The sequence below is a fragment of the Penicillium rubens genome, assembly GCF_028828025.1.
Source record: "Penicillium rubens strain IBT 27055 chromosome Unknown utg000001l_segment0_segment0, whole genome shotgun sequence".
In the NCBI taxonomy this organism is placed as follows: Eukaryota; Fungi; Ascomycota; class Eurotiomycetes; order Eurotiales; family Aspergillaceae; genus Penicillium; species Penicillium rubens.
In genome coordinates this window covers 3,325,644-3,338,165 of record NW_026890599.1, presented here as the reverse complement: position 1 = coordinate 3,338,165, position 12,522 = coordinate 3,325,644, and the positions used below count along the sequence as shown (strand labels likewise).

The following is a 12,522-nucleotide window of genomic DNA, read 5'->3' as shown; positions in this document are numbered from 1 at the left end:
GTATTGTCTCTATGTGACAAGACTAACTCTTGTCCCAAATCAGGGGGGCCCCGGGGGCCCTAGGATTAAAAGAAAATCCTAGTGCGCTAAGAAGCAGGGTCGATCACCTAGCGAACCCCGCACGTATTGATTACGATATATACTACGTATATCCTATCATTCCCTATTTTATAATTAAAAGGACCTTTATCCTTTACAATTATTCCCCCTCCTCTAACGTAGGTGTCCCTACCTACGGTTAGACGGAGACTATTAAAGGAGACCGCTCTTCTTTATCTAGGTAAACCCTTTCTAATATAGGTGTCTCTTCCTACGGTAAGCCCGAGGCTATTAAAGGGAACGGTTTCTTTATCTAGACTAGATATAAATCTCCCCTAACGCCCCGAGTCTCTCTCGTATCGGTAGTGATCCGGCACTATAGCTATAGCTCCTCTTACTAATATCGCTTATGAAATCATTCGGCCTCGTTACCTCTTCTATTTAGGTTATTTCCGTTATATACTAAGTATATACGAGACGGATACGGATACACTATTTAACCTAGCTTACTATAAGTTTAACGAGAGTATCTCGGTCCTCTATAACTATTATAATAGTAAAAACGCTATTTACGAAATAGTAAGGACCTTATAATTTAGCTATAATATAGTACTAATTTATTATAGTTTCCTATCGGGATATTATAAGATATAAGGGATCTAGTATATATTTTAGATTAGGCGAGCTTTTTTTTTATAGACTTTATAGACTAGCCCGAAGAACTATATCTCGATATCTTAGAGGCTAGTTATAATTTAGCCTCCGCTTTAGATAGTTCTCTTAGGGTATATTATTCCTTTTATAGTCTCTCGGGGTCGAAGAAGGTCTAGGAGGTAAGTTACTACCCCGTTTCGTTTATAATTCGTTACTAATCCTTTATAAGGCTAAGTATATAAGGTATATATATATTATTACCGAACGTTAGGCGGATACTATCTATATAGATCTATAAGCGCTAATAGCGGCTAAGGGACGATATTATCTTATCGGCCTTTATCCCGAAGACCCTAGATATATAAGTTAGATAGTAGCGAAATAGCGGTTTACTAATATAGTTACTAACTATATTAACTTCTAGATAGGTTAAGATACACCTATTCTAATAGAGGATTACCTAATAGAGCTTAACTTAACTATTATATAGTAGTTTCTATAGTAGGAAGGTACTAATTTAGCGGTGTCTCTAAGTTTTTTACCCGTTTAATAGAAATAGTAGGAGCGAGTCTACTTTAATTATATCCTCGATTATAGCTTCCTTTTTAGGATAATTTATCCTATTATATAGGTAACTAGACTTATTTATCCTCCGCTCTTTATCTTTCTTTCTCTTCCTTCCTATTACCTTATTACTTCTATATCTACTTTATAATAGTATTATTTCGGTTATATTTCGTATTAAGATTATTACGATACCTTTAGTCCCTAATTCTCCTTATAAGTTATATAACCCTATTCTCTAGGTCCGAACCTAGTGCCTTACTTACTTACGCGTCTCTATTCGTAATTAGCGCGAAAGAGATCCTATAGCTCTTTAGCCCTTCTTAGTAAAATACTTCGCTACTATATATAATAGTAAAAATTATTAATATTATAATAGTCTCTATAAGCTCTATAAAACGGTATATTATTATATACGTTACTATCCTATTTTATAACCGTTTTAGACTAACGTTACCTAGGTCCCCGAGGGGATCGAAGGAAACCGAGTAGAGTTACTTATATATTTATCCTAGGCCGAATAATTTTAGTTAAATACTAAGGGAGGTTTTAGCCCTAGCGAGGAAGGCGCGTCTAAATTCCTCCTTCTTTAGGACCTTATCGATAGCGTCGCGGTAAGTATACGACACTTAGTCGCGTCCTTTAATAGCTTCACTAAATCGTATCGCTATACGTATTCGCTTACCGGTACTAAGCTATCCTAGGTAAGTTTCGCTTATAATTTAGGGTTATTTTATTATTACTAATTTATATAGTTAACTAAGGATATATATACTAGGTAGGTGTCTTCTCGCTCTTCCTTAGTAGTCCCTAGCGACCTTTTTACCGATTTTACTTCTAACTAGACTAAGCTTACTATAGAGGGTTCCTATTACCCCTATCTACGTATCGCGGAGGAGTCGGCTAGGTCTTAGTATACTAGCGTTATTACCTTCCGCTAAAATATATAAGACCTAGTCGGCTCCTCTAAGCTAGGGCCCGCGGTTAGTCCTTTCCTTAAGTTATACCTAAAGGGTTTCCCTCTCGATCTATAGATATAGCGGTAGTTTATTAGTATCGTTTCGGAGAGGTTTTAGACCTAGATTTCTTTTATTTTACTTAGTGAATTTCTTTTATATCTCTCCGTTAGCTATAGAGTGAGATAGGGTCGATTTAAGATTATATATATATCGCTTCGCTATTAATATAGTGTATAATCGGCTACTTCTAATTAATTTTATTTTCTCTAATTAGGACCTTTTATATCTCGCGATAACTTTTAGTATATTTACTATTACACTCTTAGGTACCTATTAATTATATTCTAAGGGCTAGCTATACTATTTTACTAGATAGTGTAGTTTATCTTCGAACCGCTAGTTATCCTTTATCTCCTCGATTTCTTATTTATTATTATCTACTAGCTCTAGTAAAGGTAATTACTTAGGTTTACCCTTACGTTAATACTATAGTTATAGTAAAGATATAGGAAATACGTTATAAATCGCTATATATTAGCTAGGGAGTAGTAGGCGATACGCTTACTTTCCGATATATTTAAGGATCTTAAAAGGTCCTATCTATCTTAGTGATAGTTTCTTTATCGTACCTTCTTTTAATCGTAGGTTTTTCGTTAAGAGGGCTATAAGGTCGTTCTTTTTAAATATTATCTCTTAGTAGCGTTTATTATAATAATTCGCCTATATCTTAGTGGCTTTTCGCTATACTTCCTATAGCTTTTCGCGGAGCTCTTAAAGCTTCTTAATTCGCGATACTACTACCGGTACCTCTCTCTCTACACTACCGTCCTCGGCGTATATTTAGAAATTAGGATTATAGCCTAATAAGGCCTAGAAGGGTAAAATTCTAATTATTATATTAACTCTATTATTATATATAAATTCCGCTATATATAGGAGTATAGGCTATATCTTCTATTACTTATTAATAAAATACCGAAGGTAGTATTCGAGCGTCTAATTTATCCTCTCTATTTAACTATCGGTCTAGGGGTAAAACGCTATCGAATACCTTAATTTTATCTAGGATATATAATATAGTTTTAACTAAAATCTACTTATAAAAACGGATCCCTAGTTAGATATAATACTATTTAGTAGGCTAAACCTTAGTTTAATATTATAATAGAAAAGCTCGGCTAATTCCGAAGTATCTATCGTTATCGAAACTAGGAAGAAGAGGCACTATTTTGAGAAACGGTCTATAATCACTAAAATAGTATCTACTATCCTTCCTTTCTCGATCGATTAAGGTAACCTTATAATAAAGTCTATTAATAGTTCGATAAAGGGCCGGGATAGAATCGGTAGAGATTCGAGCTTACTAAAAGGATAATACCTTAGCGTTTAGGCGGTTTAATATATTACGTAGGATTTAATATATCTCTATATATCCGCCTATAGATTTACCTAGTGGTATTCTCTCTTTAGGAGTTCTTTAGTTCTTACTCTACTAAAGTGGCCTATAGTAGGGTTATTATAATATAATTATATTAATTTTATATAGATACCCTCCTTTCCCGATATATATAGACGTCCTTAGTACTATAGTAATCCTAAGGCGTCGACTAACTAGCCTTTACTACTAGGTTTCGAGATCGATACGTTACCTTTTTAGCGGTTTATCTCTAGGTTATCCGATTAGAGTTTTCCTACTTATTCGAGAATATCTATAGTATCTATACTAATAGACTAGATTACTACTATTATAGTATCCGTAACGTCGAATAGAATATTTAATTTATTATATAGTTCTCGCTATTTAGACTAGTTATCTATTTCTATACTCGCGCGATTTACTACTATTTTAGTAGTTACACTAGACCTAGGATCTCTCTATACGGTCTCTTAACTAAGTCTAAACTAGAATTCTAAGTTATATTTATCTAAATTATACTTATAATCTATATCTAGATCTTTAGCTTCTAAAATCCTTTAGATAGTTAGAGCCGTTTCCTTCTCGGCCTCTCTTAGGTCTAGGGGTTAATTATCTATAATTCGGTTTTAAATTAGGATCGTTAATTCCTCTCCTATAATTGCTTACTTAGAGTTAGGAATCCTAGAAAGCCCGTCTATAGGGTTTATCTTTCCGGGCCTATACTTTATAATAAAGTTAAAAGGCGTAAGAAATATACACTAACGCGCCTATCGGCCGTTAAGCTTTTACTATATTATAAATATATATAGATTAGTATAATCTAATAGTACCTTAATAGGATACTTACTACTATCTAGATAGTATCTCTAATATTAGAAGGAATAAACGATAGCGAATAGCTCCTAATCCGGTATTATATAGTTAAGTTCGGGCCCTAAGAACTTTCGGGACTAGAAAGCGATAGGATACTAACGCCCTTCTTTATTAGGTTAGGAAAGCACTCCTCCTATTCCTTAGTTCGATATATCTATTTCTAATCTAATATATTTCTCTAGGTCGAAATAGCGTAATAGGGACGCCGACTAGAAAGCCCCTTTTAGGTTCCGAAACGCTACCGATTCGGTCTTATTTAGTGTTACTTAACCCGGTTTTTTCCTATTTTTACTCCCCTTTATTATAGATATAAGAGGTAGGGAAATCTAGGAATATCCTTTAATAAATCGATAGTAGAAATTATAAAATCCTAGAAAAACTTAGATATTATAGTAGCTCTTTAGTTCTTACTATTCTTAGATCACGCGGATATAGCTCTAGTCTATTTTCACTCCCGAACTATCTACAATAAACCCTAGGAATTCGACCTCCTTCTAGTAGAATATACACTTCGAAGGCTTTATATATAGCTCTACCTTCTATAGCCTTTCGAAAATCTAGCGAAGCGCTATCGAATAGGACTCGCGGTCTTTAGTGAAAACTAGGATATTATCTAGATATACTATATAAATAACGTTAACTAGCCCTACTAGCGCTATATAGATATAACTTTAGAAAGTGGCCGGTATATTAGATAGTCTAAATAGTATAACTATATATTCGAAATAGCTATATTAGGTTCGGAATACCGTTTTCTATTCGTTACCTTCTTATAGTCGAATCCGGTAGTAAGTGTCTTTAACGTCGACCTTACTAAAGTATTTTACTTTAGAAAGTCGATCGAGGATTTCTAATATACGAGGTAGAGGGTAGCGATTCTTAACCGAAACGTAGTTAAGTCCCTAGTAATCTATATATAAACGTAGTCCTCTATCTTTCTTCGGGACGAATAGGATTAGCGCTCCCGCTAGACTTTTCGATAGTCTAATCTATCCCTTTTTAATATTATCTATAAGATAAGCCTATAGTTCTTTAAGCTCCGTTCGTAAAAGGGGGTAAATTGGACTATAAGGTAGAGTTTTACCTTCTTCGAGCTCGATAGTATAGTCGGAAGCTTTTATCCTCGGTAGTGTACCCGCTTTTTTATAGTCGAATACGTCTCGATACTCCTCTAATTTAGGGGGGATTCGGTCTTAATTCTTCGCCGGTACGTTAGTATCTTCGTTAGGTAGCTATACCTCCTCTAGTATCTTAATTAGGGCGTAAATAATAGCTATATTCTTAGATTACTTTATAAACTTATAAGGTTTCTAAAGTTCGAACCCTTTAACTCCGAACCACTATTTATCGATACTAGGTCGTAGGATAACGTCGAATTTATTAATAAAGGTCCTTAATAAAAGGATAGGGCTTCCTTTTAGCCTCGAGTCCCTATTAATACCGATATAGGGTCGTTTTACTATCTTTTTAGTGCCTCGAGAATCTCTTATTATAAATAGTATCTAGAATATACTATAGGTACGGAGTCTATCTAAGGCGACGCCTTTTAGCGTTAGGGACAAGAAAGGTATAGCTAGTAATTTATTTTTAATAGTAAATTCCTTACTAACTATATTATATTCCGCGCTAGTGTCTAGATCTATATACGTTTCGCGACTATCTCCTAAGGTAATCGGTATATAAAGGCGTACTATAGTCCCAATTAGCGGGTATTAAGCTAGGGTATCGGGAATTAATCTAGCTCCTCCACTTTTCCCTACTATCTAGTTTAATTTACTCTTAATACTTAGATTAGGGTTCCTCTTTATAGGCACTCGTTTGCCTAATAATTCTTATCTTAATAGATAAAATAGGCACCTTCCGGTACCGAAATAGTACTATTTCCTTTCTTAGTAGTCTAGGAGTTTATATTAAAGTTTATCGAATTTTATAATCTTCTATCGGATCTCTATCCTCTAGCTCTACCTCTAAATTAGCTTCTTCTATAAGGCTATCCTCTTCTACGACCCCTTAATATTTCGGTATAGGGGTGATTCGGTATTAAACTATAATAGTTTCCCTATTTACGCTTATTATATCGTTAGGGTAAGTAGTCTTTCTTTTTCTAATATACGAAGTAGATATAGTAAAGGATAGATACTAATTTTAATATCTTATCTTAGTTTATAGGAAGTGATCCGTTACTATTTATAATTATAATATCTCGGAGGGGTTTCTATAGCTTTATAAAAAGCGTCTAGGCTTTTTACTCTTCGGTCTATTTCGGTAAGTGATTCTCTAGCGATTCGAGGTAGTTTTCGAAATTCCGAGAGTCTTAATAAGGCCTTATTATCGCCTCTTAGAATAGGATAAGGATATCGGTGATAATATTATATAAATTTCGAAGTAATATTTTTATCTATTCTTAGAAGGCCTCCTAGTTCGATACGTCTTTAGGGTGCTTTCGTTTATAAATCGCCTACTTACCTTTATATATAGTATAGAGGAAGTTAGTAGCTATAAGGACTTTCTAGGCTCCCGAGATATACTTCTTCGGGGCTCCTCTAAAGAGTGTATTAAGATCGTTTAACTAGTCTTCTCTCTATTTAATACTAAAGTTCTCTTCGAACTTACCGATATCCCGCTTAATCTCTCCCTTTTAGCTTTACTCGCTCTCTATAGAGGAACTATAATCGTTTTAAGGTCGTTTCGATAGTCCTACTAGTTCCTAGAGCTTTTTCTTATTTTCTATAACCAATTTTTTAGCTATAAGGATTCGTTATTATAAAGCCGCTTTTACTTCGTACTCTATAGCCTAAAGCTCGAGTCTTCGGATTATCTCGTTAACGAACTAGTGGTTTTCCTCGAGTGGTTCGTTATTTAGCTCGGGCGAGTTTCTTTAGGTTTAGGTCTCCCTTAGTTCCTCGCCTAGGGTAGACGTTAGTGATTCGCTACCGATCCGACTTAGATACTTAGGCGCTTCGGTGTTATTTCGTAAGCCGCTATAGGTAACCGGGGGAGCTATTATATCTTAGGTAGTTAAAGAAGAAGAGTTAGAATTGTAAAGATATATAGTTATTAGGTATAAGGCCTATCAACCGGGTAAGATACGAATGGCGGGGAGAGGAATGAAAGTGTATTATCTCTATATGATAAGACTAACTCTTATCCTAAATCAGGGGGGCCCCGGGGGGCCCTAGGATTAAAAGAAAATCCTAGTGCGCTAAGAAGCAGGGTCGATCACCTGGCGAACCCCGCACGCATTGATTACGATACATGCTGCGCACATCCTGTCATTCCCTGTTTCATGATTGAAAGGACCTTTATCCTTTACAAGCCTAGTCTCCGGTAAGCTAGTTCTGATAAAATGACTGCTACACCGAGAGCTAGGGAAGCGAGTTATAAAAAGGGGACTCGTTAGTGCATTCTAGTATAGCTAATAAGCTTATCGTATTTATTATATAAAGCTCTAGTCTTACTATTCCACTAGATTCCTAGCTGTTTTTCGGCGGTCCTAAGTGAAAATAGATTGTATTATCCACCCTTTTTATAAATATAGTGAATGCTAATTTGATAGTAAACTAGTGTCGTCCGGATAGCTGCTTCCTAAGCTATATACACAATATTATCTCTAAGGTAGAGAGTTAAATTGACAATACTATAAGCATCCGCTTTGACTTTCTTATTGCCGGAAGTCCACTATTTATATTCCTAGCTAGTTATATAGGCCTATATAGTGGAAAAAGTAGTCTTATCACTACAAATATGCTCCGAAGCGCTAGTATCTAGAACCTATAGATAACCTAGAGCTATAGTAGATAGCTAGATTGTAATAAGACTAATATAATCTTACTCTTACTAGTCTCTAGCTCTAGATTGCTAGACAACCTCTTTTCCTTCTTTTTAGAGGGAATTAGAAAGGTCCACTATACCTACGTTATCCTCCCGGATAGTAGTCTCTACTATAACCTTCTTACCGTACCGGCTCTTTACGATCATATTCTTATTAGAACCGCTATCTTTATAGTAGCTCTCTATTATAATATAAGAAGGATTGAAACCTTCTTTATAGAAATTGATATTAATAGATATTATAATAAACCTAGATATAGATCCGGTATCTAGTGTAGAGAGATTCGCCTAGCGGGTCCTATCTGTCTAGGATCCGTATATAGGCTAAATTTTGTCTTATTTAAACTTAGTGCTATTAGATACCGAATTTGTCGATTTCTTATAGATCTATAATCCTAGCGTTAGAATCTAGCCTAGGTAGCGAAGCTTAGGATATAAATAGAAATATCTACTCACTCTATGTCTCTTACTATAGTAAGAGTAGTTTCCGTTATCACTTCTCTCTAGTTTATACGCTAGCCACTTCTTTATATACTCCTCTATAGATATACCTTTTAGCGGCTTATTCGTAAGCGCTATATTATTATTAGTAGTGTTCGAATTAGTCGCCGGTGTAGGAGGAGATCTAGATAGATTAGTTATACGCTTTTTTAAAGTAGAGAGAGCGAGAGAGTCTGTATTACTAGATTTGATATAATCTAGAATTGTAGTACTATACCGATAAAAATCGATAATAGTAATTGTCTTAGTAGGTTTCTTAATAGTATTAAGCTCGTTATCTTTTATAATAATAAAACCGCTTAGTTCTAGTATATCACTAAGCTCTAATAACATAGTTTCTAGAGCGTAGTATAGAGGAAGCTCTCTATTAAGATCACAGATAGCTTTATAACGAAGCTTTATAGTATAAATAAACTCCTTATTTATTATAAATTGACTCCGAGATAGCTTCTTAAAATTTCTTATAGCTACTTTTAAAGTACTATAACCTTCACCCTTTATATACTTTTTTAATTCGGTAAGAAAGTCGTCTATAAAACTAATTTTTGATCTACGAGCATTAATCTCCTAAACTAGGGTGTGGTCTATACTACTCGTTATCTATATCCTCACTTATAGGGAGAGAGTATGCTATTTCTCTCTATTTAGATCGTTAATAGCGGGCTATAGGATATCGGTGTTAATTAGATTGTGAAGTTTGTAGCTCCGTAGGACCTTTTCCACTTAGTCTATCTAGTTGTTAAAATCGGTTCGTTCTTTTAGCGGTAGGGTGAGTTTATAGAGATTGAAACTCCCTACTTCCGGTAGACTAATAGCTTAGTCTGTAATAATAATATCTTGCTTAGTATACTAGTCTCGGTCTACTAGTTAGTTGGAGGATTTAGCTATCGTGGCTAATAAAAAATAAATGTAGATCTTAACGTGAGATACTACAACAAAGCTTCTTTATTAAGGATAAAGAGATAGTACTCCGTTAAGATACTCTCTTTATAAAAAGTGATAAAGAAGTCAGAAATGCACCCCTCTTTGTCAAAGGGTATATATAAATCAAAAGTGCACCCCTCTATGTCAAAGGGTATATACAACAAAAAGTGAGAGATATAGACCTCAAATCTATTCTCCCAATAAAGCAAGAAATAGCCTATCGACAGTGCTATTCTTGATAGTGAGGCTCCCCCGCGGGGAGATGCTCTTATAAAGTAAGGATAGATCTACTAGATCTAAGCAAAGGGGAAAATGGAGGGCGTCATAACCTGTTGAGGCTACGAAGGAGGACTGCTAGTGAGATAAACTAGCATGGAGGGAAAATCGGGAAGAAGATGCGTACTATGAATCTATGGAAAAACAGGCTGTATATGAAGCCTGTACTAACAAAGGAATGGCAAACTGACAAACTGACATATCAAACTGACAAAGCAAAACCTCAGTCTGCACAAAGGGACAAAGGCATAAAGACATACCATACCATGCATGTCAACAGAAAGCTAGAAGAAAAAAGTCTTGTATATTACCCTACCTTTGATATCTTATCATATTTTCACGAACGAGTCAACGCATGAATCCTTTGACCTGATCGTCGTGCACCATGTGGAGCTATCAATGGCCCCAGGATTCACTCGGTTAGGACAATGGCTCTATGTTGGACTGATTTAATATAACTCAAGGAGTTTGCCCCGATAAAATCAACTTACCAACCAATTACTTGCAAAAGTCGCTTGACATGGGAATGGGATATGACACTAATGCACTAGGATACTAGGATGGTAATCCTGACAGGGGTTCGGCAATGTTACCGCATGTTAGCACCTAGAATTTAGTGTAGAATTTAGTGTACCATGAGACAACGTATGACGAGGAGGTGCCTTTTAATCCCATTGTTCCCCTGCGTATGCATTGCGAACATATGTTGTAGTCCATCATGGCATCCAATCCCACCGATATAGAAGGTCTTGCTCTCAGCTCAAACCTACCAGATACTGTGCCCGATCTCCTTCAAACGGTTGCAAGTCATGGCAAGGACCTCATTGCTCAGGATCCCGAAGCACGGTTGAAGCTGCCAGAAGCTGCCCGATCATTGACCTACGCATTGGAAACCCCCGAGAAGCCATTATTCGACACTGCTGGTCCGAGGTGGGTTGTCACATTCTATCCCGTGCTTTTTCGAGCGAATTGGAATAATCTAGACTAACAGGTACTGCATTTAATCAGTCTACGAGTTATGCAGCCTTAGAGACCGCCGTTGATATAAATCTATTCTCTGCTCTCGGCACAGATGACAAACCGAAGACTGTCGCAGAGCTTGCTGAGGCAACCAGCGTGGATCCAATCTTGCTCGGTTAGGAGTTTGCTTATACCAGCAAGCACAAGTATCTGACAAATTCATGCAGGGCGATTGATGAAGCATCTCGCTGCGATTGGAACAATATCCGAGACCGGCTACAACGAGTACTGCCCTACTGGCTTCTCGAAAGTTCTCACAGTTGAGAGATATAGCGATGCATTCCCACTCATGTAAGTAGGTAGCCAGGGTCTCTAGCCCCCGAACCATTACTGACAAGTTCAGGACCCGCCGTTTCACTAAAGGCATCATGGTCCTACCGGCCTTCCTCAAGAAAAACAACTACCAAAACCCCACAAGCCCCACAGATACAGCTTTCCAGATGGGTTATGAGACAGACATGGGTTTCTTCGGCCATGTGCAACAAGAACCGCTCACGGCAAAGCAGTTTAATAACCACATGTCAGTCTACGCGCAAGGCCGAGTCCGCTGGATGGATCCCGGTTTCTACCCGATCCAAGAACAGCTTATAGATGGGGTCATGATCGGCGAGGACGATGTCCTGCTCGTTGATGTTGGAGGTAGCTTTGGCCACGACCTATCCGGTTTCCATCGGAAATGGCCTGGCCTCCCCGGTCGTCTGGTGCTTCAAGATCTTCCTGAGGTGGTGGCTTCTGTCAAGGACTTGCACCCCTCAATTGAAGTCACTAGTCATGATTTCTTTACTGAGCAACCAGTCAGAGGTACGGAAATAGAACACTTTCCCATGTTCTTGCGTATCAATTTTGAGCACTTCGTTTCTTCGGTTCTTGGAGTATACTAACGTTATATCTGCTTTAGGAGCCCGCGCATACTATATGCATTCTGTTCTCCATGACTGGCCTGATGAGCTTTGCCGCAAGATCCTTGCTAATATTGTGGCCGCCATGCGGCCCGGCTATAGCAAGGTTTTGGTGAATGAGAATGTGATTCCGGACACGGGGGCCTACTGGGAAACCACAAGTTTGGACTTGATTATGATGGAGATTGGATCTGGCGAGCGTACAGAACGCCAGTGGCATGCATTGTTGGAATCTGCTGGACTGAAAATCATCAAGATATGGACTGCCCAGAGGGGCGTGGAGAGTTTGATTGAGTGTGAGCTAGCTTGACCTGTGAAATGAATGCTGTACAGGTTGCCGAAGCAAATCAGTCTGTAAGCCCTCCTGTCTAATTTATATTATGATACTTCATCCCACTACCATTGACGCCGGTAAATAGCTGTCGTCTACCATTCATTGAGACATACAAAGAACTACGTTGCAAGAATCGGAATGAGAATAGAATAATAAACGAGTTCGGTATCAGAATACGCCAGCCAGCTAGTCCATCAAAGCAAATGTTGATTACAATATACAAAGAGCACA

General features: G+C 37.2%; 1 protein-coding gene across 1 annotated transcript; it reads left to right on the top strand.

The window, feature by feature from the left end:
• Positions 1–10,756: 10,756 nt before the first annotated feature.
• Positions 10,757–12,267, top strand: N7525_001315 (uncharacterized protein; the record flags this gene model as incomplete). The annotated part of the gene is made up of 5 exons (XM_061211844.1): positions 10,757–10,968; positions 11,022–11,173; positions 11,226–11,349; positions 11,402–11,859; positions 11,957–12,267. 5 exons carry the CDS (start codon positions 10,757–10,759, stop codon positions 12,265–12,267), a joined length of 1,257 nt encoding a protein of 418 aa, XP_061071070.1.
• Between the last annotated feature and the right edge of the window lie 255 nt (positions 12,268–12,522).